The sequence below is a fragment of the Ammospiza nelsoni genome, chromosome 14, assembly GCF_027579445.1.
Source record: "Ammospiza nelsoni isolate bAmmNel1 chromosome 14, bAmmNel1.pri, whole genome shotgun sequence".
NCBI classification, from domain to species: Eukaryota; Metazoa; Chordata; class Aves; order Passeriformes; family Passerellidae; genus Ammospiza; species Ammospiza nelsoni.
Window position 1 is genome coordinate 886,159 of NC_080646.1, and position 27,936 is coordinate 914,094.

Below are 27,936 nucleotides of genomic sequence, written 5' to 3' on the forward strand. Positions count from 1 at the left end.
TCACTGGGCTCCCCAACCACCCCGCTGTGCACAAAATGAGCTCATTTTTATCAGCACCATTTCCTTGCCTTCTGAACAGGCCGCCTATGGAGTAACCCAAGTGTTTGAACATGGCTGGGCCAGATTGATTAAAAGGCAGCGACATTTACCTCCAGCCTTGCTTATATTAGAGATCCATTGATCAAACAGCCCCGTTCCAGCTCTAATAAGCAAGGTCTTAAACCCAACCCATGGGCTGTAATTAAATAAATGTTAGATAAGCTTTAAAACCTTCTGTCATCAGTGCAGTGTGGTGGGGCTGTGGGGAACATGGGGTGAGAAGGGGACAGTAAATAAGAGTTGGGACAAGCAGAACTGAACTGAAGCTCGGACACGCTCACGCCGAGGCTGGAATTCATTGTGTTGTTTAAACCGCTGCCTGTGCCCAGCTCGGGCCTCTGCGGCGTGACCCCTTCATTCCTTTGTGCACACAGGTCGCGTTTATTGCACAGACTGTTTGCACGGCGGCCATTGGCTCGGTGAGCAGGTGAGCGGCAGCGCTCTGAGCTTCCTTCTCAGCCACGGGAGCTCTGTACTTGAGAGGACAGAGACGATGTCCCCCCGGCCCCACGTGCACCTGTCCCGGTGCTTTCCCCGGCGGTTATCCCGGCGGTTCTCCCGGCGGTTCTCCCCGAGCCCCAGGAGCCGCAGCCGCGCCCTCTCTGTGGTGCCCTGAGGGGCCGCCCCGGGCCAGAGCGCCGCCCCCCCCGCCGCGCGCCTGCCCCGCCCGCCGCGCGCCCCCTGCCGGCCGGGCGGCTCCGCGCCGCCAGCGCCCCTCCGCCACGAGGAAGTCCCTCCCCTCCGCCCCGCTCGCTGATTGGCCGCAGCGCCCGCGAGGGCGGACCGCCATTGGCCGCGGCGCGGGTGGGCGGGGCGGAGCCGGCGCGTCCCGGCCGTGGCGGCGGCGGCGGGAGCGCGACGGGGCCGGTGCGGTGCGCGCCCCCCGCCCGCGGCCGCGCCATGAAGAGCCTCAAGTCCCGGCTGAAGAAGCACGAAGCGGTCATCGGGGGCAGCGCGGTGGGTGCCGGGGCACGGCCCCCGACTGGCTGGGGGGTCCCGGGGTGCGGCAGGGCACGGAGATCCCGGCGGGGCAGAGCACGGGGAGGTCCGGTGTCCTGGGGTGCGGCAGAGCTCGGGAGTCCCGGCGTTTTGAGGGGCGGAGAATGGAGGGTCTGGCTCTCGGGGCGCAGAGCTCGGAGGTCCCGGTGTTTGGACGGGCGGGGAACGGAGGGTCCGGTTCTCGGGGCGCAGAGCACGGAGGATCCCGGCTCCCCCGGGAACGGGGACTCGGCGGGGAGCGGAGAGCTCGGGGAGCTGCGGTAAGCAGAGCCCGGGATCCGAGCTCGGGGCTGGAGGAGCGGGACTGAGCGGCCCCGAGCCGCCTCTCGCTCCGGCTGACCCCACAGGTTCCCCGTGCCCCTCCGCCGTGTCCCGGCTCCCGCACACGTTAACGCCGTTTTTCCCCAAACCTTGGGGAGCCGGTGCGGAGCCGCCGCGGGGCCGCTCGGTCCGTGCGCGGGGCACGGCAGGAGCGGGTTCCGCGCTAGGGATTGATGTGAAACCGGAGCGCTCCTGATGCAGGAATTGCTCGGAAAGTGGACAGGGAGCTGGTGAGCACGCGGCTGTGGATGCCGCTCATCCCCTCTGGAATGCCGGGCTGAACCAGGCAGAACCTCTGGAAATGCACCTCTGTTTTATGGTGCAGTTCTCTGCCCCTTCTGTCCGGCTTCCAAAATTCAGGCCGGTTTTAGCTGCCTTTAACCGGCTTTGTCGGCCTTTATTTTCACTTCATTCATCCCCGCGGATGACTTTAGTTCAGGGAGGAGGTTTTTTGTAACTGGAGAAAGCCGCGTTTGGAAGCTGTTGGCGCGGTAAATTATCGTTAATTGTGCCTGTTAGTGAATGCTTCGCCATCCCGAGCTGTGCCTGTGCTCCTCTGCTGAACTCACCGCTGGCTGCGGGGAATAGCGGCACAGGGAGGTGAATGCCAGGCGCTGGATTTTATCAGCAGTCCTTTGAGATAGTGGCTATCTCCAAAATCCTGCTCTGAGGATGGTGCCTGGCCATCCCTGAAATCCTGCTCTGAGGATGGTGCCTGGCCATCTCTGAAATCCTGCTCTGAGGATGGTGCCTGGCCATCTCTGAAATCCTGCTCTGAGGATGGTGCCTGGCCATCTCTGAAATCCTGCTCTGAGGATGGTGCCTGGCCATCTCTGAAATCCTGCTCTGAGGATGGTGCCTGGCCATCTCTGAAATCCTGCTCTGAGGATGCTACCTGGCCATCTCTGAAATCCTGCTCTGAGGATGGTGCCTGGCCATCTCTGAAATCCTGCTCTGAGGATGGTGCCTGGCCATCTCTGAAATCCTGCTCTGAGGATGTTACCTGGAGCTGCTCTGGGGTGCTGCCCTGGCTGATGACAGCTCCCAGGCTCCACAGTGATTCATGAGCCTGTTATGAGGATTTGTCATGCGTGGGCTGGCACTGCTCCGTGTTCATTAGCTGTCCTGTACTTTAGAGCTGTTTGTTATTCTCAAATTAGCCCGGTAATTACATTCAAACAAAGCCTGGCAGCACCTGTGTTTGGTTTTGAGTAGACATGGAGATTTTTCACTTCCAATAAACCCTCTCTTCAGAGGAGGTTTGAGCAGTCTCAATACCTTTGAGAGCTGAAGTTACTCTGAAATACGTGCAGGGAAATTCCTTTCAGCAAGATCCTGTAAAAACAGGGATTTTTTGTGCATAGTAAACTTACTTCCCCTGTTAGCTTGGTTGTGTGATCACTCCAGCATCTCATCAAATAGCGACTTTTAATGTTCTCTGTGGGGGACAGAGCCATCGCGGTGGGTGTTTGGGATGAAGCCGGTCTCTGTTCTGCTGGAAGGAGGGGCAGAGGGTGGGATCCCTGCCAGCGGCAGCTTCAGAGATCCTGGTGAAAGGAGTGCACAAGGGCTGCCTCTTTGGGAAACCTCATCCCTCTCTCCTCTCCTCTCCTCACCCAGCTTGTGACCTGCGGGGGGCAGAGAAACCTAATCCAGCCTGCTTTGGCGAGTTTTCCTCCTGCTTTGGCGAGTTTTCCTCCTGCTTTGGCGAGTTTTCCTCCAGGTGAAGGTGGTAGTGACGTGCCTTCTGATGGGAATGGCTTTGTTACTGATTTGTGCTGGAGGGAAGCCACAAAAAGCAGCAGAAAGTAAAAACCGTGTTAGTTATTATCAGTTCCACAGTTATCCAGAACCTGAAAGTGGAGTTACCTGGTTTTGCCAGCTCCAGCTGGTGCTGCTGGTGCTTGGAAAATCATCTGAGCAGCCTGTTCAGTGCTCTGCATAGTGAGACAAATGCCTGGCATTAGCAGGAGGGCAGGCTGGAAAGTTGTGTGTGGGTTTCTGTGGGGTGTGAAGGTCAGGGGAGGTGCCTCATCCACCAGCATTTACAGGAAAGGTCTTAATTAATGTCCTCAATCCCACTGGGACCACAGCAGCTCCCACTGCCCGTGCCTCTGAGATTGCAGAGTACATCCTGACACCATAAATGTGTGTCTGGGACCTGGATTGAGATAAGGAAATGTGTTCTTCAGCAGAGCTGGGAGTTGTGTCCGTACCTGTGAGATACTCGCTGCTTGGTCTCTCTTGAGAAGGCGATTGGGGAAGGGTTGGTTCATTGTTCTGCAAAAAAACTTGTTTTCTCTGGGTCTGACCTTTGCAAATGGACCTTCAGAGTTCTGACAGTGGCCTCTGCAGGGGAAAGGCACCTGCTTATTGCTGTAACTCTGGGGGAACAGCTGGGCAGGGCTCTGCTCGGTCTCAGGTGTGTTATCCCCTCAGCTGGGCCTGGAATTCAGGGAAGGGGCACCTGGAGTTACTGGGAAACCACCAGTGGGGTTCCTGGTGGTGCTGTGAGCAGAGCTGGAGCTGCAGCCCCAGGAGTGGGATCCCCACGGTTCAGGGGCCTCACCTGGAGGGGGTGCTGGGGATCAGGTGCAGGAGGTGATGGGGATCACCTGGAAGGGGTGATGGGGATCACCTGCTGATGGTCCTCACCTGGGGGAGGTGATGGGGATCACCTGGAAGGGGTGATGGGGATGAGCAGCTACAAAACCATGTGAAAACTCCTACCAATCCCCTCTCCTCTGGGAAAAGTGGTGCTGCGTTTTGTTTAATTAAGAGAAACCAAAGCTGCCGTATAATTAGCGTGAAAGCATTGTGCAAGGAACAAAGGGACACCTGAGCACTTGCCCTGGTATAATGAGCTGTGATTATTAAACGAATCTCTGAACAAGCTCGGGAGTCAGTGACAGCTGAGCTTGTTCAAGGCTGTGTCAACACTCCTTTCCCCGTGGGTGCTGCCAGCTCTGTTGAGTGGCTGAGTTTTCCTCTGGGAGAGGAGTGGGGCTCTGTGGGTGACCCAGTGCACATGAAACACCTGCTCCTGGCCTGTCAGCAGCAGAGAGGGCAGGTACCTCCTCCTGCTCTGGGCTGACCCTTTGTCATGGCAGTGACGGATGCTGCTGGGGTTTGCTAATTCATCAGCAGCACCTCTTGCTGGCTGTGCAGCAGCATCAATGTTAGCAGAGATTTACAGCCCCAGTGTGCTGACAAATGCACATTAGTAACCAAAGGGGTGACATGAAAACCAGGTGTTTGATAACCTGATTTTAACCCTTTAAAGGGTTTTTCACAGAAGAAGAGCCTGGTGCTGCTGGGGGCACACGAGAGTTTGTACACGCACAAGAATTCTGTGGCACTGTGTCCTGACTGTGCCCTGTGCAAGGGCACAGAGCAGTTTGTCAGCCAGGCTGATCTCGGTGCCCTGACCCATCAGCAGAATTTTCCAGTGCTGCTGCTGCTGCTCTGGCTGGAGCAGTTCTGCCCTGTCCCCCCTCCCTGAGGTGACTTTGCCGTGGCATCCTCAAGCAGCCACTGCACTGTAATATTCCAATGTCATTCCTGGCCTGGCTGGGGTTGTTCCTCGGAGCAAGTTTGGTTCCAGGAAGCTTTATTCAGGCTCGTGCTAATGTGTTTGTTCTTGGAAAAAAAATCTCTCTGTGATTCATTTGCGTTTAGTTAAGTGGAATTAGAGCTTGTTTGTGGGGTGAAGCTGAAGAAACACAACTGGCAATTTGTGGTGCAGCAGAAGCTTTGTGGTGCAGCCTGTTTACAGGTGCAGTGTAATTTTCAGGCTCCGTAGAAAGGAGAGTTAATGCTTTATCGCTTTGGAATGTAGCAATTAAAAATATTTAAAAGAGTGCAGGTTCAGTGCAGGCCTGGGAGTTCAGTATCCTGAGCTGATGTGCAGACATAATTACACAGTTAAGCACTCTGCTTATCTGCTTGGAGTTCACATGACCTTTTGTGTAGAAGCAACTTATGGAGTACTTTGTCAGTATTTAAATATTAATGCTAGCAAGCACATGCTGGGGCACCTGAGGCTGATCCTGTTTGCACCACTCACTGGGGTTTGGTGCTCCCTTCCTTCCCCGTGTGCTCAGGGCTGGTCCCGGCTGCAGCGCTCACACCAGCTTTCATCACCCTGACATCTCCTGATGCTTTAGTGCTGGCTGACCATGGCTGGGGTTTGGTGCTCTGGTCCCTGTGTGCTTTACTCATGTCAGGTTTATCGCCCTGACATCTCCTGATGCTTTAATAAATGGCAGCACACAGATCAATGGGGCCTTGCCTGAGAGCTCAGAAGTTGCAGCTGATGGAGCCCTGGGCAGGCAGGAGCTGTGCTGCTGCTGCTGGCAGCTGGACTCTGCCCCTGCTCCTGCTCCTGTTTAAAGGGGAAATATTTCTGCCGTGGGGTGAAGCTGGGCTGGCAGGGCTCCCCGTTACCCAGGTGTGATGTTCCTGGGGTGTGAGTCTGGCCCCAGGTAACCAGGGATGTCCTCAGCAGAGCTGGGAGATGCAGGGCCCCAGCAGCTCTGCCCACTTCTGCTGCTGTCCAGGCTGTGCCTCAAGGCTGGCACTCTCAGGCTGTTTTATCAGGAAAGCTCTCTGAGTTTTGTGTTGGCCGTGAGATATGGGAAAGCTGTTTGAGAACAAAACTGGGGCTGTTTTTAGTTCTTTGAGTCGGCTTTGCCTCCTGCAGGGGTTGTAGGCAGAATCCTTTGGCACTTCCAGGGTAGCCCATGAGCTCTTGTTGGTTGCTGCTGGTGGATTTTCCCCTGGCACAGCCTGGAAGAGAGAAACTGGCACTGCTGTGGGGGATCTCTCACTCCTTGCAGCGGGAAATTTCATTTTGAGAGGATTTTTTGACCTAGAAGTCAATTTGAATTTTCTTGATTCTTAATAGATAGGTCTTGACAGGATATGCTGACTTGGGAGGAAACTACCTTCAGAACAGGGTAAAATCAGGGATGTTTCTGAGGAGATGTAGTTGCCTGCTTTAAGCTGTTCACTGGGACACTGTTACCTGCATTGATGACAGGCTGCAGTTCCATTTAAGCACACCAGGCACAGCTGTTTAGGTGAGTTTCTGACAGGAATGTTTTCAGCACGATACCAAACCAGAGCAGGCCTAAGGGAACTGCTGATTCTTATCCCATTTTGAGCTGAGCCTGGCCCACTTTGTGGCATTGAATGGCTTTTTTATTCTGGGGGATTTTTGGTGAATGAGGCTGTAACACAAAGTGCTGCCTGTGGGAAGGTGCAGGGTGAAACAAGAGCCCTGTGTTCAGGCTGTGTCTGGTTTTCCCTTGCACAGACTAAACCCACATCCCACTCCTGCAGTCTGGTGCTCCAAAGCCTTTACACGTGGGGACAGACGTGTCCTGGGAAGTGAGATCTGATTGTAAAATACAAAAAATGCCGTTTCTGCTTGCCCCAGTGGGGTTTAACCCAGTATGTGCAGTATTTTTTCAGACAGGTGAGCCAAATTCTTCAGGAGAGATGGGTTTAGTGAAGTGCCCTTGTGCTGCAGGGGAAGCTGCACCTGGGGAATATTTTTAAAAACCAGTTTTCTAATCTAACTTACCCTTTCATTCTGTCAGTGTACTTCAAAAGCCTTTGTCACTTTGTGCCATTTAAAGGGCAGGGTGTGTCTGTCCCCATGTAGGCTTGATGACAAATGAACTCTGCCCTCTGGAGAAAGAGCAGGCACTCAAAGTGTGGGGCCTGGGGGACGTGTGAGCTGCCGTGGCTCTGAAAGGGCTGGTTTGGGTTGGATTCTGGGGGGAAATTCCTCATTGGGAGGGAGTGAGGTGCTCTGGATCCCAGGCCAGGTTGGACATTGGGCTGGGAGCACCTGGGGCAGTGGGAGGTGTCCCTGCCATGGCAGGGCTGGGATGGGATGGGATTTGAATCCCTTCCAGCTGCTCCTGGGGTTCTGTGAAGGGCTGCTGAGTGTGTGTGAGCTGTGCTGTGCTGGCAGTGTCCCCAGAGCTCTCTGCTCTCCCGTGTGCTTATGTCACCCACTAATGGCATTACCGGGCTGTGTCCCCGCTGGGCTGTGCTGGGGACAGGATCAGCCTGGCCCCGTGGTGGCAGGAGCTGGGCTCGCTTTCACAGCTTTATCCCAGCTCGCCGGGAAGGGCTTAGGAGCTGCTTTGAGTTACAGCAGGTATTTCTGAGCTGGGTTAGGTGACCTTAGAGCTCATCCCACCCCTTGCCATGGGCAAGCATGAGTGCAGCTCATGAGACACGAGGGATGTCTGCAGGCAGATGAGATGGAGACAAGGAAAACCTTTGGGATGAACACCTGGAAGCCACAGTCTTACCTGCATTTCTCACCAAACTGATTTTGGTCAAGTGGGGCTTTTCTGTTGCAGCCACTTGGGTGGTGTATTTATTCTCCCCCCAAAAATACCCATTTTTAGCTTGAGGAGACAGACTTGGTTGTGGTCAGAAGACAACACAGTCACTGCACTGTTTTGGAGTGGCTTTGTCACGTGGATGCTAATTGCAGAGAGATGCTGGAACATTCTTTGGGGAATGTTGGTGCTGTGGGGCAAAGGCTGGTGCTCACACAGGGGATGAGGGGACAGCTCACAACTTATGGCAAAGAGAGAATTTGCCCAAATCTGAGCGATTGATTTTAGAATTCTCTGCTGAGAAGATCCATTTATGAGGTTATTTGCAGCCTCTGGAGTGTGTCCTCCAGGGTGAGTGTAAGTGGCTTTCCTGGCCCTGGACCAGGTTTCTCTCCTGCAGACAAAACAGTGCATTGCTTGTCTTGTTGACCTACTCCTCTAAATATGGCACTTGGGAGCTCTCCATTTAAATTTAAAACTTGTGAAAGGGGATTCTCCATCTCCCTCCTGTTAATCATTGTGCTGTCTGTTTAATGTTTTCACAGCCTCTGTGACTCCTCTCGTTTCACATGTTGGGAGACAGACTGGCAGCAGCAGTAAGCTGAAACCAGGTTTTATTCAGAAAGGGTTTCAGCGCTGCAAAAGGAGATTTTTTTTTTTAAGCGGAGGCATGTGTGTTTTCTAATTTAAAATGGGTTACATTTCTGTCAAAATAGGATCACGCATTCCATCTGCTCGGCGGTTGCGGCTGTCTGAAGCCCGAGCCCGAGTCTGGTTGCGGCAGAGCGGGGAAGGAATTACTGCGGGGAGTATTTCGGTGCTGCTGCGTTATTAGTGCTGTGGGTGCCCGTGGCGTGACGAGGAGCGTGGTTGTCCTTTCCAAGGAGTGCTGGCCCGCCTGTCTGCGGGGCTGGGACGTGCCTGGCCCCTGAGCTCACTGCAGCACCGTGACTCAGGGCGCGGGCACGCCGGGAATGTATTAATAGCTATTGCTTTCTATTGCCTGCCTATCAAGTAGTGCCTTATCAGAAAATAGATCGGGCTGGTGAGGCTGCCTGCGTGTTGTTTACAGCTCCTGGGTCCGGGCAGTATTTCCCTGAGCGCCGTCTGTCCGTCCATCTGTCCGGCACCGAGCGCGGCTCTGGGCAGCACGGCCGCGCGCTCCTCAGAGTGATGAAGGCTGAGGATGATGCTGAGGATGGGGAGAGCACCCTCGGGGAGCCGAGCTAAGTGAGGATGGAGCAGGAGGAGCCGCGGGCGGCGCAGGGCAGCGGTTCCTCGCCGTGAGCCGGGGCAGATGTGACCGGGCTGGTGGCTCCTGGCACCTCGAGTTCAGCATGATTTGTTGGTTCTCCTGTGCAGCCAGGGACACAGTAGGTATCTGGGAGCTCTAGCTGGGGTTTCATATCCCGGCAGGAATTTGCAAAAATTACTGAAAAAATGTGAAAGGTTTGATTGTGCAAATGGGGTGTAGTAGTTCTGTTTAATTGATGAGTGTTGTATCTCCTTAGCAACTCCTCCTGCGAGGAATCTCCCTGAATGTGAAATGTGTTTGTTAAATATATAATGATTTAATCGTGGAATGGTTTGGGTTGGAAGGGATCCTAAAGCTCATCCCATTCCACAACCTGCCATGGCAGGGACACCTCCCACCATCCCAGGCTGCTCCCATGTCCAGCCTGGCCTTGGGCACTGCCAGGGATGCAGGGGCAGCCACAGCTGCTCTGGGCACCCTGTGCCAGGGCCTGCCCACCCTCACAGCCAGGAATTCCTGCCCAATCTCCCATCCATCCCTGCCCTCTGGCAGTGGGAATGATTCCCTGTGTCCTGTCTCTTCATCCCCTTTTAAACTTAGTGCGCCATAGGCCATGGGTACAAATGACTGAAGTGTTGGGTTTTTTTAAGTAATGCTTCTGTTAATCAGAACTTTTATAAAATGGGAGCAGGGACTGGCTGGGGAGGATTTGGGAGGGCTTGCTGTGCATTTCGGTGAGTTGTGCTGGCAGGTATCAACCCAGCAATCCCGCCCCAGTGAGAATGAGCACCCAAGGTGTGGTCTCTGTCCTGTAGGGATGGGAAGGCACCAGGAGAATTTCGGGAGCACAGGCTGTGATGCTGTGTGTGCACAGTCCCCGAGGTATTTGGCATGAAAAGCTGAGCCTTGCATGAGGAGGTGGCTTTGCAGGGCAGCCTGTCCATGCTGGACATGGCACTGGTGATGTCACCAGAGCAGTGCCTTCTCGGGCCAGGCTGCCTTGGCTCTCAGGCTAATGGATGTGTTAATTGATTGATGAGTCAGCGCTGCACCTCAGCCCGGCAGCCCTGGTGCTAATTTCATTAGTGCTCTATTTTTATTACTCCTGTCGCTTCTAGCAGGGCTGGACTGGGTTAGCTGCGGCTAAGCCTTGGTGATTACAGTAATCTTGTTTATTGTGGGAAAGCAGATGAAGATTATCACCCAGAGTTGTTATGGCTGGAAGGGCCCTCTGGGGATGCTCCAGGCCCAGCCCCCTGCACAGGCAGGCTCACCTGGGGCAGGTGACACAGGACATGGCCAGCTGGGGTGGGGATGGCTCCAGAGGGAGAATCCAGCTCTGCCCCCTCTGGGGAAAGAACTTCTTCCTCACGTTGAGGTGGAAATTCTTGTGGTTTAGTTTTTGGCCATTGCTTCTTGTCCTGGGTACCACTGAACGGTGTGGAATCATCTTCTGACACCCTTTGGAGATATTTGTGTGGATTGATGGGATCCCCTCTGTCTGCTCTGATCACGAGTGCAGCTCCCTTTTACAAATCACTGCAGGTGGTGGCAGTGGATTTTTGGGGTTGTTCTTTTTTGTGTCTCCTCTTTTACTTAAACCCTGGGCTGGGGTTTCCTGGTTTAATGTTCTTCATGTTGTGAGGAATTTCTGACCCACACTGAGAAGTAACTTCATGCACCTGCAGGCTGCTTGTGTCTCACCCTTACCAGCAAATCCTTTTGCTGTGCAGAGTTAGATTTGAATGTTACACTCCTGTTTTGAGTAAAATACTGCTCTGGAAGCCTTGTTCTTCCCTTAAAAGCTCCTTGGATATCCAGCCATCAGTGTCCAGCATGGATGTGAGGTTTCTGTCCCAGAGCAGGATCCTGAAAAGCCCTGAGCCATCCAGAGGGACAGCTTGGCAGGGAAGAGAGCAAGCTCTGCATTTTGGGATGGGAGGCTTGGCCTGGGGCCTGAAATTCTGAGTTTGAAGTAAATAAGAGAGGAGTGGGGGGTGAGGGCTGTCTGGGGCTGGGTGGTGGTGGTCTGTTTATAACTGGCTTGGGATCTCTCTGCCCTCCACAGTGCTTTGGGAACTGCAGGCAATTCCCCGCTATCAGCTTTGAATTTCTTCCTTCTGCAGCTCAGTCAGTAGCTGTCCTTCCCTTGAGCATCACACTTAGCTAATTTCTGACCCACTGAACAGTCTGGCACAGGCAGGAAAAGCCATGTCCTGGAGTGTATTTTTAGTGCATCCATTTGTTGTCGGAATATGACAAACTGAAACAGAATGAGGAAAACCAAAGAAATTTGATCCTAAAGGTCTTCTTTAGGACCAAAGTGATTTAACCAGGCTGTCCCAGAGCTCTGCACGTTGTTCAGTGCCAACAACAGTGACAGGGCTGTTGCACAAATAGCTCCAAACACCCTGGTGGGTGCAGCGCTGTTTGTAAACCAGTTTTGGATTTTGTTGTGGCTCAGCCCCGGTGGCTCCTGGTGCTCCATAAACTCCCATGTGTGCTTCTGTCCCCCAGCTGAACCCAGACTGGAGCAAGTACGATGACAGGCTAATGAAGGCAGCTGAGAGGGGCGATGTGGAGAAGGTTTCATCCATCCTGGCCAAGAAGGGGGTCAGTCCCACCAAGCTGGACGTGGAGGGGAGATCCGCGTAAGTGACTTCCTGAGATTGGGAATGCTGCTGGGGGCTGCTGAAAACCATCCTCCTGCACTAGAGTATGGAAATCATCCTCCTGCTGCTCCAGAAACCTTCTTGGGTACAGAAATCTGTGTAACGCCTCATCTAAACCTAGCTCCACCAAGCTGGAGCCCAGCTGGCTGCAAAGGGAAACTCCCAAACAATCTTCAGTTGAGTGGAGATGAGTGTTTAAACACTTGCTCTTGCCAGGTTTGAGTGTTAGAGGGAAACTGAAACCCCCCTGGTATTTCACCTGGTTCACTGATCCAGGTAAATAATGATTGTTTCTCAGGAAATTTGCCTTGTTCCTCGGAGTAATGTTTGCAGAACCCTTAACTCTGGATGCTGTCCAGAGCTGGCCCCTGCAGCACTTCCCTGCTGCTTTGGCTTTCCTGCCCAATATTGCCATTTTTGTGTACAAACCAGCTGTGCCTAAGCAAGGTCTTTTCTCTTTTTTCTCTTTTTTTTTTTTTAGATTCCATGTTGTAGCATCAAAGGGAAACCTGGATTGCTTGAACACCATCCTGGTGCACGGAGTTGATATCACAGCCACTGATGCTGCAGGTGGGTTCCTCACAGGCCCTGAAAATGCTTCCAGCTGAGTTTCATCCTGAAATAAAGTTCAGCTGGACCACAGGATAGCTCCTCCTTCTTTCTGAAGCTGGTAAAAACCAAATTATTTGTGTGGTTGGTTGCTGGTCTGGAGGAAACTGGCCTGTCATGGAATTCGTGAATGCAGCAGAACTTAAGGAATGTGGGTTTGTGCTGTTATAATTGTGTTTATAATGTGCTCCAGACTCGCTGGTGAGATCAGCATTTCTGGGTGAGAACAACAGGGTAAGAGCAGTTCTGAATGAACTCGAGGTGAGGATCCAGTGGAATGCTGTGGGAGGTGTTTGTGTGCCCAGCTGAGCCTCAGGAGCTCAGAACCTTCCAGATTTCCTTGAGTGGTAGCAGAGTTTGTGGAAGGTCTTATGGAAGCGACAGTCAAAAACAGCTGCTAATTTTCAGGTTGTTACTCAGAATTTATCAGGTTTAATATGAAGCTGAGAACAAGAAAATTTACAGAGATAACTTGGCCTCCTCCTCTTATGGGAGAGTTGATTTTTTAAATCCTTGTGTGGAGTCAGATGCAGTATTTCAAGATGAATTTCACAAAGGAACTGTAACAAAGTGAGGTGTAGAGAGGAGATGTCTCAGCACAGATCTGCAGGGACTGGCACACAGGGACTGTTGGATCTAAAATGCTGGGAATACTCCTCAGGAATTCTCTGACCCAAACCTGAGCTGCTGTTCTCTGTTTTCAGGCAGAAACGCCCTGCACTTGGCTGCCAAGTATGGCCATGCTTTGTGCTTGCAGAAGCTCCTGCAGGTACTGAAAATACAGCTTGTCTCTCACAGCTCTTGTATTGAGGGGAGAAAGGTGGCTTTACATGCACTGCTTCAAAACTGGGATATGGGATTTCTTTCTTAACCAATCAGATTGTTTTTTAAGAATAAGAGTCATGGGGGAAGACCTTTTCATGTTAAATTCCAGGTTGGAACCGAAAGAGGGCTAAAATAAAGAAAATAAACCTTTTTTTTTAATCTTTTCATAAACTGTCAAATCAAGTTATAGTTTGTGGTTCTTGAGGAAGGTGGGGCTGAGTGTCATTAAAAGGCTTCTGTTCCCTGTATGTTTAGAAACAGCAATATTGGCTGCTCCAGAGTAGTGTTTTCTTCAAACATTGTGGCATTTATAGGCACAAACTCTCAATAATGAAACAGCATTTGAGGGTTGTCTTAGGTTTGTGTGATGTTTATTTTTTCTTCATTTATTCCTGGTCAGTGTATGATCATTTGATTTTTTTTTTTTTTATTTTGAATGGGTTCTTTTAAACTTTTAATTGATGCATGCCTCCATGCAGATATAAAGGCTCATTATCTGTGAGAAGTCCAATGAATTGTGCAATTCTTGTGCATATTTTTTACTTAAATCACGTTTTATTGCTTTAATTTAAAGCTCAAACACCTGATGTTGTAAATGCAGCCTGGATTCTGATTGATAACTGGGATTATTTATTTTAACAGTACAATTGTCCAACAGAGAATGTGGATCTCCAGGGAAGAACTGCTCTTCATGATGCAGGTGAAGGGCTTTCCTTTGCTGGTAACTGTATGGAAACAAAGATTTAATTAATGCATTTACTTCCAGATGGGCTGAATCCTTCTCTTTTAATTTTGGTGGCTGTAGAAGGAGAGATTGTTCAGTTCGTTATTGAGGACAAATGTCATGACAATATAAAACAATGTTACAGAGCTTGGAGGTTTGAGGTGTGTGACCGTGTTCACAGGGGTCTTATGTTGAGGGAAGACACGAGGGTCTGACTCCATGTTTCAGAAGGTTGATTTATTATTTTATTATATATATTGCATTAAAACTATACTAAAAGACTAGAAGAAAAGGTTCTCATCAGAAGGCTAGCTAGGCTAAGAATAGAAAGGAATAATCACAAAGGTTTGTGGCTCGGACAGAGAGCCGAAGCCTGATGACTGTGATTGGCCATTAATTAGAAACAACCACATGAGACCAATCACAGATGCACCTGTTGCATTCCACAGCAGCAGATAATCACTGTTTACATTGTGTTCCTGAGGCGCCTCAGCTTCTCAGGAGGAGAAATCCTAAAGAAAGGATTTTTCATGAAAAGATGTCTGCGACAGAGGTGAAGTTGGGTAGAATGTTCAAGCATCACGAGCAGAGTTTTAGGGCAGTGCTGGGGGTGGGTGAAGAGCCTTTGCTCTGGTTTTTCTGCATCCTCCCTGTGCTGCAGTGTGTGGCACAGCAGTGTTTGATGCTGTGTGTGTTTTCCTGCAGCCTCCCTGTGCTGCGCAGCAGTGTCCGATTGCTGTGGGTGGTGTGAGAGCTGAGCCCTGCAGCCCGGTCACCCTTCAGCCCAGCCATGGGGGTTTTGGTGAAACACACCCCCAGGGCTGTGCCTGGGCCCTCCCCAGGCTGCTGTCACAGCACAGGTCCCCTCCCTGCCCCTGTCACCTCTCTGTCCTGCTCTGTCCCCAGCCATGTCCGACTGCTCCGCCAGCATCCAGCTGCTCTGCGACCACGGCGCCGCCGTCAACTCCAAGGACGGGGTAAGGGGCTGCCTCCCCCTCCTCCTGCTCTTCCCCGCTGCCCCCCCTGTGCCTCCTCCCTGGCCTCACGCTGTCCCCTGTGTCCCCCAGGACGGGAGGACACCGCTGGTGCTGGCCACCCAGATGTGCCGCCCCGCCGTGTGCCAGCTGCTCATAGACAGGGGCGCCGACGTCAATGCCAGGGACAAGCAGAGCAGGTAAGGCCTGCAGGGCACTGCTGGGCTCCTGCTGGCACTTGGGGGGAGGCTGCCCCTTGGCAGAATGGCTGGCACTGGGGGAAGGCTGCCCTTGGCAGAAGGGATGTGTGCTCAGTCTGGGGGAGGAGAACCTGGGAGTCAGTTCACGAGTGGATCTGCCAATTGAACACCTGGCCTTTTTTCCTGCTCCTGCTGGCATCCAAAATATTCCCAGGCTTGTTCTTGCCAGCAGGGAACCTGCACTTGGTTCTTTAAAGGGTTTTTCTGTCCCAAGCAGCCCTTGGGATCAATGTGCACAAGGGCCATGGCAGAAATGGTGCTCTGGCAAGAAGTCCTGAGTCCACTGGAGCTCCCAAGGGACCTTGAGCTGTTTATTCCTGGGTTCTGTTTGTAGCTGCTGCTTTTGCCAGTGATTTCTTGGAGAGTTCCTCCTTGACATGAGGCTGCCGTGGGACAAAGCCTGGCTACTCACACTGCACGTCCCGCAGCTACAGGGGGAGTGTTTGGGGGAGCTCTGCCAGGGCTCCCAGGCACCCCCCTCTCCAAACCTTGTCTGAACTCCTTGCCCGGTGTCTGTTGTGTCTGTTGATTTGTATCTGGTAGAGGAAACCAGAGTCATGGCAGTTCTCCAGACACTGGGTGGCTTTCAAAGGCAGCGAGTCTGTGCTGGTTTTAAAGAAATGCTGTTGTTATGGTGGGGTTGTTTGCTTTTGCACAAATATTTAAGCATTGCTGAGTGTCTGTTTCCTCTGTGGGCAGAGGGAAGGTGCCCTGGCTGAGGTTCCTGTGATCAGACGTGCTTGTACCAGGGTTGGCTCTGTGAGTGATGCTCTGTGGGGTCCCAGATCTCTCAACCCCTCTCTCTCCCATGCCAGGACTGCCCTAATGTTAGGCTGTGAATATGGCTGCAAGGATGCCGTGGAGGTGTTGCTCAGGAATGGTGCTGATGTTGGGTTGACTGATGGCCTTGGCCATGACTGTGCTTACTATGCCAGGATTGGGGACAATATTGACATTTTGGCTTTAATAAAAGCTGCCGTTGAGGACTCCAGCAGAGGTAGGAGGAACCTTCAGCCCCTTCCTGGGGGTGGGATTGTGTCCGTGCTCCCGTGGCTCCTGGGGCTGGTTGGGAGGGCAGCTGTGGTGCTTTGACCACAAAGGTTATGATCTGCCTGTTTGGGAGGGGAAGGGCAGTTTTGGGGTTGTGTGGTTTTAGCAAAGCTTTTAGAGGGTTGCAGGCTCTGATGCCTTGAGGGCTTAACAGTATTGATCGTGGGAGTTATTTACCCTTATTTATAGCAATAAATAGCCTTTATTTTATAGGAAACCTTGTGGATGTTTCCATGTTTGATTAGTTGGGGGTGTGGTGAGCTATTTTTTGAAACGCCCTCCCAGGGTGGAAGGGGATGGAATTAGCTGAATGTGTCACGTTGCTGCACGGATCTGAACTAAATGCCTTTTGTAACTCCCCGTTTCTGTGGTGCCTTTTTAGGAAGAGACAGCATCAAGAGAGGGCAGGCTGAGCAAAAGGTACTTGGTGAAGCCATGTGTCACTGAGGGGTTGAGGGGGCATCATTTGTGGGGGGCTGAGGCCGGGGTGGCCCCTGTCCCAGTGGGAACTGGGGAGGTGGGATGGCACAGGGATCTGAAGGAATGTTCCCCTGCTGCCCTGACAGGTCTGCAGCGTGGCCCAGAAGTGGGGCCGGGGCTGTGGAGCACAGGAGGAGCTGCAGCTGCTGCAGAAGGAGCCCAGCTCTCAGGTGGGTGGGCAGGGAGCACCCTGTGGGTTCCCAATGGCATAAGGAGGCACAGGAGGAGCCCAGCTCTCAGGTGGGTGGGCAGGGAGCACCCTGTGGGTTCCCAAGGAGGCACAGGAGGAGCCCAGCTCTCAGGTGGGTGGGCAGGGAGCACCCTGTGGGTTCCCAAGGAGGCACAGGAGGAGCCCAGCTCTCAGGTGGGTGGGCAGGGAGCACCCTGTGGGTTCCCAATGGGATAAGGAGGCACAGAAGGAGCCCAGCTCTCAGGTGGGTGGGCAGGGAGCACCTGGGGGTTCCCAATGGGATAAGGAGGCACAGGCACCAAGGCAGGCTGGGCTGCTGGGGTGAGCACTGATGATCCATCAGCAAAGGTCATGTACTGCTGCTTGCTTCAAACCTAATTGCATGATGTGGCAATTATGCAGAGGAGCTGTAAACTTTTTTCAGGAAAAAACTGCACCTTTTTTGGGTAATAAATAGTTGGAAGTGTCCCTGTCTTAACCTTTCCTACCTCTTAACCTTCTGCCTCTGCAGTAAAATCAGTCTCGAGAGATGTATGTTTGTGTCATACTAAAAATAATCTGTGTCATAATTGTTCCACTAACCAGCATTAATTTTCCCTTCTCATTCCCTTGTCATTGCAGCTTTCAAAAGGCTGGGCAGGGCTCAAAGTGCTCAGTAGCTGTTCAATCTGCTGGCTCAGAGTCTTTACCTTTCCCAATGTCTGTGTAGTGTGGGGAGATCTCAATTTTTGTTTCTAAATGCCATATTTTACTTTCAAGGACTTGGAGCTGGAAAACCAAGATTTGAAGGATCGCATGAGGGAAGTGCAGGAGGAGCAGAGGATGCTGCTGGACAGAATCAGTGGGCTACAGCTGCAGCTCACTGAGGTAAAGCAAGGCTTGGAAAGCTGGGACAGCCACCTGGGGCTGACAGGCAGGCCCATGGGGTTAGGATCTGCTTTCCTGGGAATCACTGCAATGTGTGTCCCCATTGTCTGCTGGAAAAGCCTCTGGTCTTGTAGTGACACCACAGTTGTGAGGGGGCTGGTGCCATGTCCTTGCCTGACACCCAGAAATTTGGGCAGCAGCATCTGTGGCTCTGCCCCCCAGTGCAGCTGAGCCATGGGCTGCTCTGGAGTGCTGCAGTTTGGAGCTGAGCTTCATCTTTCCATTAAATGTAGGTGGTGAGTGGCAGGGCTTTGTCATCAGCTGATTTTCCAGCTGTTACTGCAAGTGCAAGCAAGAGAAAAAATTCTTCAATCAGCAAGAAAACAAAGCCAAAGGTTTCCGACAGAAGTTTCTCACCCAAATTTGAAATGTTGATCTTAAAAAAAATTTCCCTCCTTTTGGAGGTCTAAGTGTGACCTGTAGAAAGAAAATACAAAGAGGATTTTTGGTTGGTTTTTTGCTTTGTGGAGGCTGTTCCTTTGCTGTATTTTTGTAGAGGTACATTTATGCAGCTTCTCCTAAATGTAGCCCATGGGTAGAATATTTCTTAGTGCAGTCAGTGGCTTTTCTGAACTCCTGTTTAAAGCATTGCCTTTATAAAATGAGCTTCTTAATAGCCATTTCCCCAAATCAGCAAACTTCTTCTGAAAAGCTGCACTTGGCTGCCTCAGTAGTGTCTGAGGTGGAAAACAGGAGATATTCCAGTTCTCAGACATTGCTCTGTCAGACACCCCTAACTCCTGGCTAGAGAAATAGGAAACAGAGCAATACAGCTGGATGGAAACTGGAAGGGCAGCGTTAGAAGCTGGGGTAGATTTGTCAGCGGATGAACTGTGTGTGAGCCCCTTAAACATCATTAAAAAAATTATTTGGGGGGGGATTTTTTGTCATTTTTGCAGGAGCAAATGTTTGCAGATGATCTTGAGAATGAGGTAGGATGTGTCACCTGCAGGTGTAACAGCACTGGGGAGCAGGGGAAGCAGCTCTCTCTTCTATTTCCTCTGCAGTTGTAAATACACTACTTAAAAGCTACCTAAAAATGCCAAGTGAGGCATCTACTGCTATGGATCAGCTTATGCAGCTGCACAGCATTTCTGTAACTACAAATAATTGTCCTTCCCATGGCTCCTTTAATGCGCACTTAGGATATTGAGCACATTGATAATATTAAGCATCTCTGTAGTGACTTTTAGTAATGCAAGACTAACAAATATGAATTAATTAAACAGCAGCAGGTTATGTTGGTGCATATTCTTGACTCATTCCTCAAGACTCCTCCTGTAAAGGAGCAGTCATGAAGAACTCCAGAAGCAAAAATTAGGGATTCTTTTGGTGCTGATCTTGGTTGAAGTTCTGTCTAAACTCTTCAAATTGAGGTCTTACAACCCTGTCCATTCTTGTGGCTTTGGCTATGTGGCACTCCTTCTCTTTCAGAAAGATGAGTTGAAGAAAATCCTGACTACCAAGGAAAAGCAGCAGGAAGAAAGTTTAAGGACTATTGAAGCTCTCAAAGCTAAACTCAAGTATTATGAAGTATGTTGAGTGATTTGAAATGGGATATAGCAATTGGTATTTACAGTAGGAAGTACTTCAGCATGTTAAATTGCTGAAAGTGCTGAATGGTTATCTCATTGCAAAAGCTTTCCCTGCCCCTTCACCCTAGTTTAACATAGACAAGAAATGTGAAATGAATTTTGAGCCTTACTTTTGTTTCTTGCCCTTTGATTTTAGGGCGACTCTGCGGGGTCTGGAGGTAACTTTGGAAACAGTGAGTACAGTTAGTTGTTAAAGCTTGCTGTGCATGACGGGGTGTTGGAATACAGGGATGAAAGGGGATTTTCGGTCATCTCTTCCTGCTGGTCTGAAATGCAGGCAGGCCTCGTGCCCAGCCCTGGCTGGGGGCTGCAGCTGTGGCAGTGTCAGAGCTGGAGCGGAGCAGCTCTGCCTTCAGCGCAGCACCTGAGCTCCCACCTGTGTGAGGAACGAGCCCTTTCCCAGCCTCCTGCCTCCAGCCCAGCTGCAGGCCTGCCCTGCCCTGTGTAGCACGAGGGCTCTTGACAGATTCAACGGCATTTGGAGGGTTTGGCTGCCTGCAGGAGTGGGGAGGGCAGGGGATGCTCTCCCTGCTGGGGTCGCTATGGCTGGTGCAGCCATGAGCTGGGCACGCTGCCAGCCCTGCCCCTTCTGCAGGACAGAACCAGCCTGGCAAACCACTTCTGTCCTCCTCCTTTGGAGGGCTTTGGCCAGGCTTCCCGTGGGGATTAATTAAGTAGAAGTTGTTTTAATAACAAGTGCTTAAACACCGGCCTTCAGCCTGGCGTGACCCCAGTGACCAGAATAGAGCTGGGCAGGAAAATCGGTGTTCTTGTGATTGTGTTCCTGTTTTTAACCAGAGCTAAACACTGTTTGCTTTCAAAATCCAGGAAAAGAAGATTTATTACTTAAACAAGGCCAAGCATTTGCAGTGGAATCCCAGGTAATAAATATTTTACCACTGGAAGGAACTCTGAGATAGTCGTGCTGGGAAAGCTAAACGTGCTTATAAAAGTGTGTTTATTGAGCATTGCTTCTGAGCACACCGTTTTGGGGAATTCTTGCTTTTCTGTGTTTATTTTTTACTGCGGGTGCCCTCTAGAGTCCTGTCTGTGACAGGCTGGAAATGCTGGGAGAGCTGTCCTGAGCCCTCCTAAATGTGTTTTACACAGTCACTCTGTAAACTGGGGACTCATCTCCATCATATTTTTCTAATTTATTAATATATTATAATATTATAATAATATTATTATAATAAAATAATAGAATATACAGATTATTTCATTTTCCTGCATGCTATGTAATAATTCCCTGACAATTCTGTTTGATAGTTATCAGCCTTTTAAAGCAACAATTTGGGTACAAACAAGGTCCAGCAGACTCTTTGGGGTGGATTGAGATGGGCTTTAGGGTCCTTTCCAACCCAAACCCTTCTAGAATTCCAAGTGACTGCACTCCTCAGCCCTCTCAGCAAGAAGGGTCTGTTAGCCATGGCACTCTGCTCTGATTCCTTATAAAATTATTTTCACGCACTTGAGGGATGGGAGCAATATCTTAATAAATTAAATTTGTTCTAGCAGATGAGTGACTAAATATGAATGCAGAACAGAGGAAGTGGAAACAATGCATTATACCTGCCCCTCTAGGTTTTGATGGGATAGTGGGAAGGAATTGTTCCCTGGGAGGCTGGGGAGGGGCTGGGCTGGAATTCCCAGAGCAGCTGGGGCTGCCCCTGGATCCCTGGAAATGCCCCAGGCCAGGGACAGGGCTTGGAGCAGCCTGGGACAGGGGAAGGGTCCCTGCCATGGCAGGGGTGGCACTGGGTGGGATTTAAGGTCCCTTCCAACCCAAATCATTCCATGATTGGGGAGCAGTAATGCAGAGCTGTATTTGAGATTTTTGCTCTTAAAGGCTGAAATACCTGTTCTCTAATAGGGGCAAGAATAACTTAACCTAAAAAATAAAAGAAAAAAAAATGTCTTGAACTAGTGATGCTCAGATCAACTGGATTTTAGACAGTTTCCATACCTTAAATAGTGTCAGTTTCCATACCTTAAATAGTGTCAGTTTCCATACCTTAAATAGTGTCAGTTTCCATACCTTAAGTAGTGTCAGTTTCCATACCTTAAGTAATGGCAGTTCCCATACTCTAAATAATGGCAGTTCCCATACTAACTAATAAGTAATAAACACATGTACATGACCTGTCAGAGGTGCGAACTTCCATTTTTTGTGCCAATTTGCCCTCAGTCCCGGTCCATGCTGAGGCCCCTGGAGCTGTCCCTGCCTAGCCAGCCGCCCAGCTCCGAGAAGGAGGCTTTGAAGAAGGAGCTGGAGAGCCTGAGGAGCAGCTTTGGGGCAGCCAAGGAGGAGATCAGCAAGCTGCAGAGGGAGCTGGCCCTGAAGGGCGCCGAGTGCAGAGCCCTGGTGTCAGAGTGTGAGAGGAGCAAGGCAGAGTCCGACAGGCAGGTCAGGCAGCTGGAGGACGCCCTGAAGGACGTGCAGAAGAGGATGTTCGACTCCGAGGGCAAGGTGAAGCAGATGCAGAGCCACTTCCTGGCCCTCAAGGAGCACCTGGCCAGCGAGGTGGCCTCGGGGAGCGGCAAGGCGACGGAGGAGCTGAAGGAGCAGCTCAAGGAGATGAAGGCCAAGTACGAGGGAGCCTCTGCCGAGGTGGGGAAACTGAGGAACCAGATCAAGCAGAACGAGCTGCTGGTGGCAGAGTTCCGGAGGGACGAGGGCAGGCTGGTGGAGGAAAACAAGAGGTTGCAGAAGGAGCTGGTGAAGGTGGAGATGGAGCGAGATGAAAGGGGCAGGAATGTCACGGAGTTGGAAGGGCAGCTCAGGGAGACGGCGGCCAAGCTGGCCCAGTCCGTGAGCGCAGAGCAGTTGGAGAAGGTGAAGGGTCTGCTGTCAAACGAGGTGAAGGAGAAGGCAAGGAGGTTAGCAGAGGTGGAGGGGGAGCGGGAGAAGCTGCAGGCAGAGCTGGTGCTGTTACAGAGGGAGTCTGAGAGCCAGAGAGCTCAGCTGGCACAGCATGTGAAGGCAGAGGAGCACGAGCAGATGAGGAGTGGGTTTGAGCAGAGGGAAGAGGAGCTGGGGAAGGCAATTTCTGAGCTATCACAGAAGAATGAGACTCTGCAGAAGGAACTTGAAAGATTGCAGGCTGATAACAAGGTGCTGAAACAGCAAGTCCAGATGCTAAAAACTGAAATTAAAAGCCAGAATGTGCCTTTAAAAATTCATGAGGAGTTGAAGAAAGCAAACGATCTGGCTGTGGGTGACCTGACAAAAAAGCTTTTTGAAATAACAAAGAAGTACAATGAAAGCAAAGCAGAAGCTGAAAAGTTGCTGGCAGAGAAGAACAACTTAAATGAGAATATCAGCCACTTGCAAGCTGTGTACCTGTCTCCAGAGCAGCACAAGAAAGAGCTGGAAGCTTTAAAATCTAATGGGACTGAGCTTGAGAAGCAGCTTGCTGAGCTTCAGAAGAAATATGATGAGGAGCAGGCAAAAGTGGGCAAACTGGTGGCTGAGAACACGGGCCTGAGAGAGACCCTGAGGGATCAGTACGTGCTGGCCACCACGCACGAGGAGGTTAAAACTGTCCTCAACAGCACCCTGGAAAAGACCAACGGGGAGCTGTCAGACCTGAAGGGCAAAATTGGAGAGATAAAGCAGGAGTTCCTGAGGGTAAACGAAGAAAACGGAGCTTTAAAAAACAAGGTGAAACTCTTACAGACCCAATTAAAAACGGAGTATATCAGTTTAAAGGATCACGAAGCCACGGTAAATACTTTAAATAAAAGCGTGCAAGAGCTGCAGGAGAGCAACGCTGCCGTTAGGGCTGAGCACCAGAGGGGGCAAGATGAAATCTTACAGTTGCACGCAGAAATTGAAGCCCAGAAGAAGGAACTGGACACAATCCAAGAGTGCATCAAGTCCAAGTACGCCCCGGTGGCCTCCTTTGAGGACAGGGAGCAGAGCCTGCAGGGCACGGTGCAGGAGCTGCGGGCACAGCTGCAGGAGCAGCAGCAGAGGTGCAGGGGCAGCGAGCAGGAGGCGCAGAGGTGCAGAGAGGAGAGCGAGCAGCTCCGGAGCGGGCTCCTGTCCATCCAGCACGACCTGCAGCACAACTACGTGCTGGCAGAGAAGTCCCACCAGCTGGAGAGGCTGTGTGCCAGCAGCATGGAGGAGCTGAGGCAGCAGCTGAGGGCCCTGCTGAGGAAGCACGCGGGGCAGGAGGGGCAGCAGGAGGGAGCCGCGGATCACGAGGTGCCGGCGGAGCGGCTGCAGGCGCTGAGGGAGGCTCTGGGCCGCACCGTGGAGGAGCTGCGGCAGGCCCTGAGCAGCAAGGAGGAGAGGTACCACAAGGAAACGCTCAGAGTCGGGGAGCTGCAGCAGGAGCTGGCCCGGCTGAAGGAGTCCTCGGTGCCCCTGGTGGAGTACACCCAGCTGAAGGAAGGGCTGGAGGGGGAAATGGCGGCCATCAAGCGCGGCCTGGAGGAAAAGGAGGCGGAAACGCAGGCCAAGAGCCAGGAGGTGCTGAGGCTGCGGGAGGAGCTGCGGCAGAGCCAGCAGGCCCTGGCGGAGCTGCAGAGCCAGGAGGTGGTGGCCGTGGCAGAGTACAGCTCCATGAAGGCTGCCCTGGAGGCCCAGGTGAGCAGCATGGCCGGTCACCTGGCCAGCATGAGCCACAAGTACGAGCAGGCCTGCGAGGAGGCCCTGCAGGCCAGGAGGAGCGAGCTGTCCCTCAAGGATGAGAAGGAGCTGCTCCAGCTCAGGAGCTGCAGCATCGAGCAGGAGATCAAGGACCAGAAGGAGAGGTGTGACAAATCGCTGACAACCATCATTGACCTGCAGAAGAGGATCCAGGAGTCTGCAAAGCAGGTGGAAGCCAAGGACAACAAGGTGAGATCTGGGGTTCGTGCTCCTGATGCTCTCAGCTCAATATTCAGCTCCTGAGGTGCTCCAGCACCGCTTTGTGCTGAGCACTAGGAACTCAGGGCTGGCCCAAAGCAGCTGAAGTCCTCATTTTACATCATGCAAAGTTTTTCCAGTCCCTTATATGTTCTGGACATTGTGTAGTGTTTAAATTCTGTTAAAGCTTCAGACTTTTGGGGATATCAGCTCCTGCTTCCTCTGGAGCTGTGTTTGTTGGGCATCTCTGGCTGGCCTTCTAAAGGTTCACTGTTCTTCCTAGAAGTCAGACCTGGAATGTCCTTAGATCCTCCCTTTTTTCAGTCTCTTATGTCACTGTACCTGCCACACCCCAGTGCCAGGGAGCACAATGGCAACCAGCATGTCAGCAAAGCAAAGTCCTCTCTGCAAGCTGGGACAAAGACCCTTCAGTGCTTGCTGGGCTTCATCAGACTTGAAAGAATGTTAAAGAGCAGTCTGCAGTGAGACATCCTTAAATGGCGTTTTCTGTGGGTTTTTTTTTTATTTAAAGATAACAGAACTGCTGAACGACGTGGAGCGGTTAAAGCAGGCTCTCAACGGCTTGTCCCAGCTGACATACACCACTGGGATCCCCTCCAAGAGGCACAACCAGCAGGTGGAACTGCTCCAGAGCCAAGTGAAAACACTCCAGCAGCAGCTGGCTGTAAGTGCTCACACAAGGTGTTGTCTGACGTGCAGTAGCATTGCTTAATTCCCTGTGTAAACAGGGAAATGTGGATGTGCCCGCTGGAGCAGGGGGTGGGACCGCAGCCTCACACTTCACAAGCACACCATCCGTTGTTTGCTTGGGCCTTTGCCCCTGAGTTCTGCTTCTCTGTACATTTTTTTTTTTTCTGCTTTCCTCTTCAATTTGAGTTGCAACACTTGACAGCTTCTCCAGATAAAAGGGATATAAGCAGAGTGGGAGAATTTGTGCTTATGTGATACTGTGCTGTAATCCTGCCAAGACCATTTCTGAATGCAGGCTCAGCTTTAGCCATTTCTTACAACCATATATTTTTTTCTCACCTTGGAAGGCTGAGGTGGTAATTTCTTAATGGCTTTGAGTTGTGTTCCTCTGCCTGCAAGCCCTGGGTGTGTTGTTTGTCATGAAGCACTGACAGACAGAGCAGAGGACATATCCTGAGTGCTGGGATTTTGTGCACACTTTACCTCAGTGAAGCTCATTATTAAAGCTGTGACTGGGCAAAGTGAGTTCTGCTCCTGCTCAGATTCACAAATACATCTATCAGAGTATTTGCAGGGCTGATTCTTATGAGGCAAAGTGTTCTAAAAAGGGTGGTTTTAACCCAATAGCTGATGCTGGTGATGAAGGCAGTGTGCAGGGCTGTCACTGTTGTATTGAGGATGGCTGAATGAAGCAACATGACTGATGTTTCTAGAAGGTAAAAGCTGAGTTTATTAGACTCACATTCTTTTTATAGATAGATCTGAGAAGCTTGGACTTGATTGATGTTCAATTAACACTGCTTACACTGTTGGTTAATTAGGAACAACACTTGTAAACATCTTACAAGTTCAGAATACTAGTTGTGGGATTGTTTTAATTCTTTATCTGAGTTTTCTCAAAACTTCCCACAGGAATGTCTGGGAAAATTTATCTGACTTTCTTTCTGACCAGACTCTCAACCACCACCACAGTGGGCCAGGAGCCGGGCTCTGATGGCCCTTTCCAGCTCAGGATATTCAGTGATTATTCTCCCAGCAGAAGAGCAGTCACTTTTTTTCCTTGATTAGTGGAAGGGATAAAAGTTAAACCTGTAAATTCAGCTGTGGCTGGTGTGGCAGTGCCCAAGCCCAGGAGCACAGGGCTGGGAGGGGAGGGAGCAGAGGCTGAAGGTGTTCGGAGCTCACCCGTGTCCCTGCTGCCTCCCGCAGGACGCCGCGCGGCAGCACCAGGAGGTGGTGGCAGTGTACAGGACACACCTGCTCAGCGCTGTCCAGGTGAGGCTGCAGGGTCCCCTGGGAGGGAGGGTGATGCTCACGGGGGTTTCGGTGTTTGTGATGGGTGTTTGCTCCCGCAGGGTCACATGGATGAAGATGTGCAGGCTGCCCTGCTGCAGATCATCCGCATGAGGCAGGGCCTGGTGTGCTGAGTGCTGCTGGGGCTGGGGAGTGAGAACTGCAGGGCCCTCGTGCTGATACTGAATTGGTGGTGCTGGTAAAGCTGCACTCACAGCCTCCCAACGCCAAACAGCGCTCAAAGCTGAAGCATTTTCTCCTATCAAACATTAAACCGGGGCTGTGGCATCTCAGGCCTGGTGCTTTTATCATGAGGTGGATAAAAGGTTTAGAACATCTTTTAAAACTGTCAAAATGATGACATAGAGGTTAAATTGTTTTAATGTCTGATTGACCACTTGTTAAAGCAGGACCTATACCCAGAAGCTTCAGTTGATCCTTGAACTTGAACTCTTATGGGATGCTTAAAAATAAACTGTGCAGAGCAGTGTGGCTGAGTGTTGTAGCTGTGGATGTCCCTTAATGATTAAGAGAAAGTGGCTCATTTGTCACGCTGGCTGAGCAGGATGTGCTGTGACACGCACAGGAAGGTGTTTTGCTGTCTCTTGTAACTTGGCTGGCCAAGTTACAGCCTTTATTTAATATATAAGCTTAAGATTTAGTGCCTTTGCCTCTACAAGACTTAAAAAAATCAGGTTTTCCATCCAAACACTAACACTCCCTGCCCCCAGAGTGTCCCTGAATGCTTCAATCCTGACTCCTGCAGGCTGGAGTGGCCTGGTTTGGGGAGCAGCAGTGCCATGTCCTGCTGCTGCACAATTTCATTCCTCCTCAGGCTGGGACTGAGCAGCTCACGTACTGCATTTTCAAACACCAGCTCATGGAAGTCTGAACTGTAAATGATGTGCTTTAATCTTATTGATGGGGGAGATGTCAGTAGTGAGGATTAATGGAAGGAGAAATTTTAATTGCTGGAATCTCCCCATGAAACAAGGCTTCGTTTTTAACTGAAGGATGGTTTCCATAAGGAAGTTTTATGAAAAGAAAAAAAAACAAACCATGAAATTTGTTACTGTTCAAGGGAAGTCTTTGAAAAATGAGCCTGTTAAGGAACAGGGCTGTTTAAATTGAGCACCAGTGAGTGCTGACCTCAGTCTGCTTTTTAAAAGCCTTTGCTGATAACCACCAAGGGGGAATGCGGCATTCTGATGCAGAAAAGCCAAACTTCCCCTCCATGTTCCTGAAAAATGAGGGCTGAAGTCAGAGTTCCCTGCTTTGTGCTGTTTGGGCTCCCCCAGCTGCCCCTCCAGGCCCTGGGCTCCTTTTTTTACACTACACTTGTGTTTATCTCCTTTTATTTTCTCCCTTTTTGGGCAGAGTCTTGTAGGATTGAAGAGGCCCCGTGGAGGCTCCAGACAGTGATGGATGTGCAGGGCAGGTTTTATATAGAAATACCCTTAATATATTTACTAAATATGTGTCTGTAGTAAAACAGATCTGCTGCTGCTTTCCTTTAGTTTCTTAGAGGACTATTACAGAAAACATCTCAGAGTAAAGAGTTACTTTTTAGCCAAATTCTTTTATGATTGCATTACTTGAAACTTACTGGAGAGGATTTGTTTTGTTGTACTAACTGGCCTATTTTGATACTGTGTTTCCTTATCCAGGGAGTTCTAGGTATGTTTTTCTAAATCTCTCCCGCATTACTTCAATAAAACGGTTTCTTCTTTTT

At 51.0% G+C, this 27,936-nt stretch overlaps 1 protein-coding gene across 3 annotated transcripts; it reads left to right on the forward strand.

Annotated features, from left to right (window-relative positions):
* The first annotated feature begins 936 nt into the window (after nucleotides 1-936).
* On the forward strand, nucleotides 937-27,936 carry UACA (uveal autoantigen with coiled-coil domains and ankyrin repeats). 3 transcript variants are annotated; one of them, XM_059482032.1, is made up of 19 exons: nucleotides 937-1,056; nucleotides 11,554-11,687; nucleotides 12,190-12,278; nucleotides 13,022-13,086; nucleotides 13,785-13,842; nucleotides 14,773-14,843; nucleotides 14,934-15,040; nucleotides 15,916-16,097; nucleotides 16,533-16,570; nucleotides 16,717-16,800; nucleotides 17,580-17,687; nucleotides 18,647-18,679; nucleotides 19,182-19,280; nucleotides 19,479-19,515; nucleotides 20,171-20,223; nucleotides 21,531-24,191; nucleotides 24,733-24,885; nucleotides 26,121-26,186; nucleotides 26,267-27,936. In XM_059482032.1, exons 1-19 carry the CDS (start codon nucleotides 1,000-1,002, stop codon nucleotides 26,336-26,338), a joined length of 4,167 nt encoding a protein of 1,388 aa, XP_059338015.1. In that variant the 5' UTR covers nucleotides 937-999; the 3' UTR covers nucleotides 26,339-27,936. The 3 variants fall into 3 exon arrangements, with proteins under 3 accessions (XP_059338015.1, XP_059338017.1, XP_059338018.1); XM_059482034.1 differs by lacking the exon at nucleotides 18,647-18,679; XM_059482035.1 differs by lacking the exons at nucleotides 18,647-18,679; nucleotides 19,182-19,280.

Excerpts from the sequence above, each read along its gene's own strand:
- UACA (XM_059482032.1), top strand. The coding sequence starts at position 1,000 with ATGAAGAGCCTCAAGTCCCGGCTGAAGAAGCACGAAGCGGTCATCGGG. Across the intron at positions 11,688-12,189 it reads GACGTGGAGGGGAGATCCGC|ATTCCATGTTGTAGCATCAA; the intron begins GTAAGTGACTTC and ends TTTTTTTTTTAG. Across the intron at positions 19,516-20,170 it reads TGGAGGTAACTTTGGAAACA|GAAAAGAAGATTTATTACTT; the intron begins GTGAGTACAGTT and ends TTCAAAATCCAG.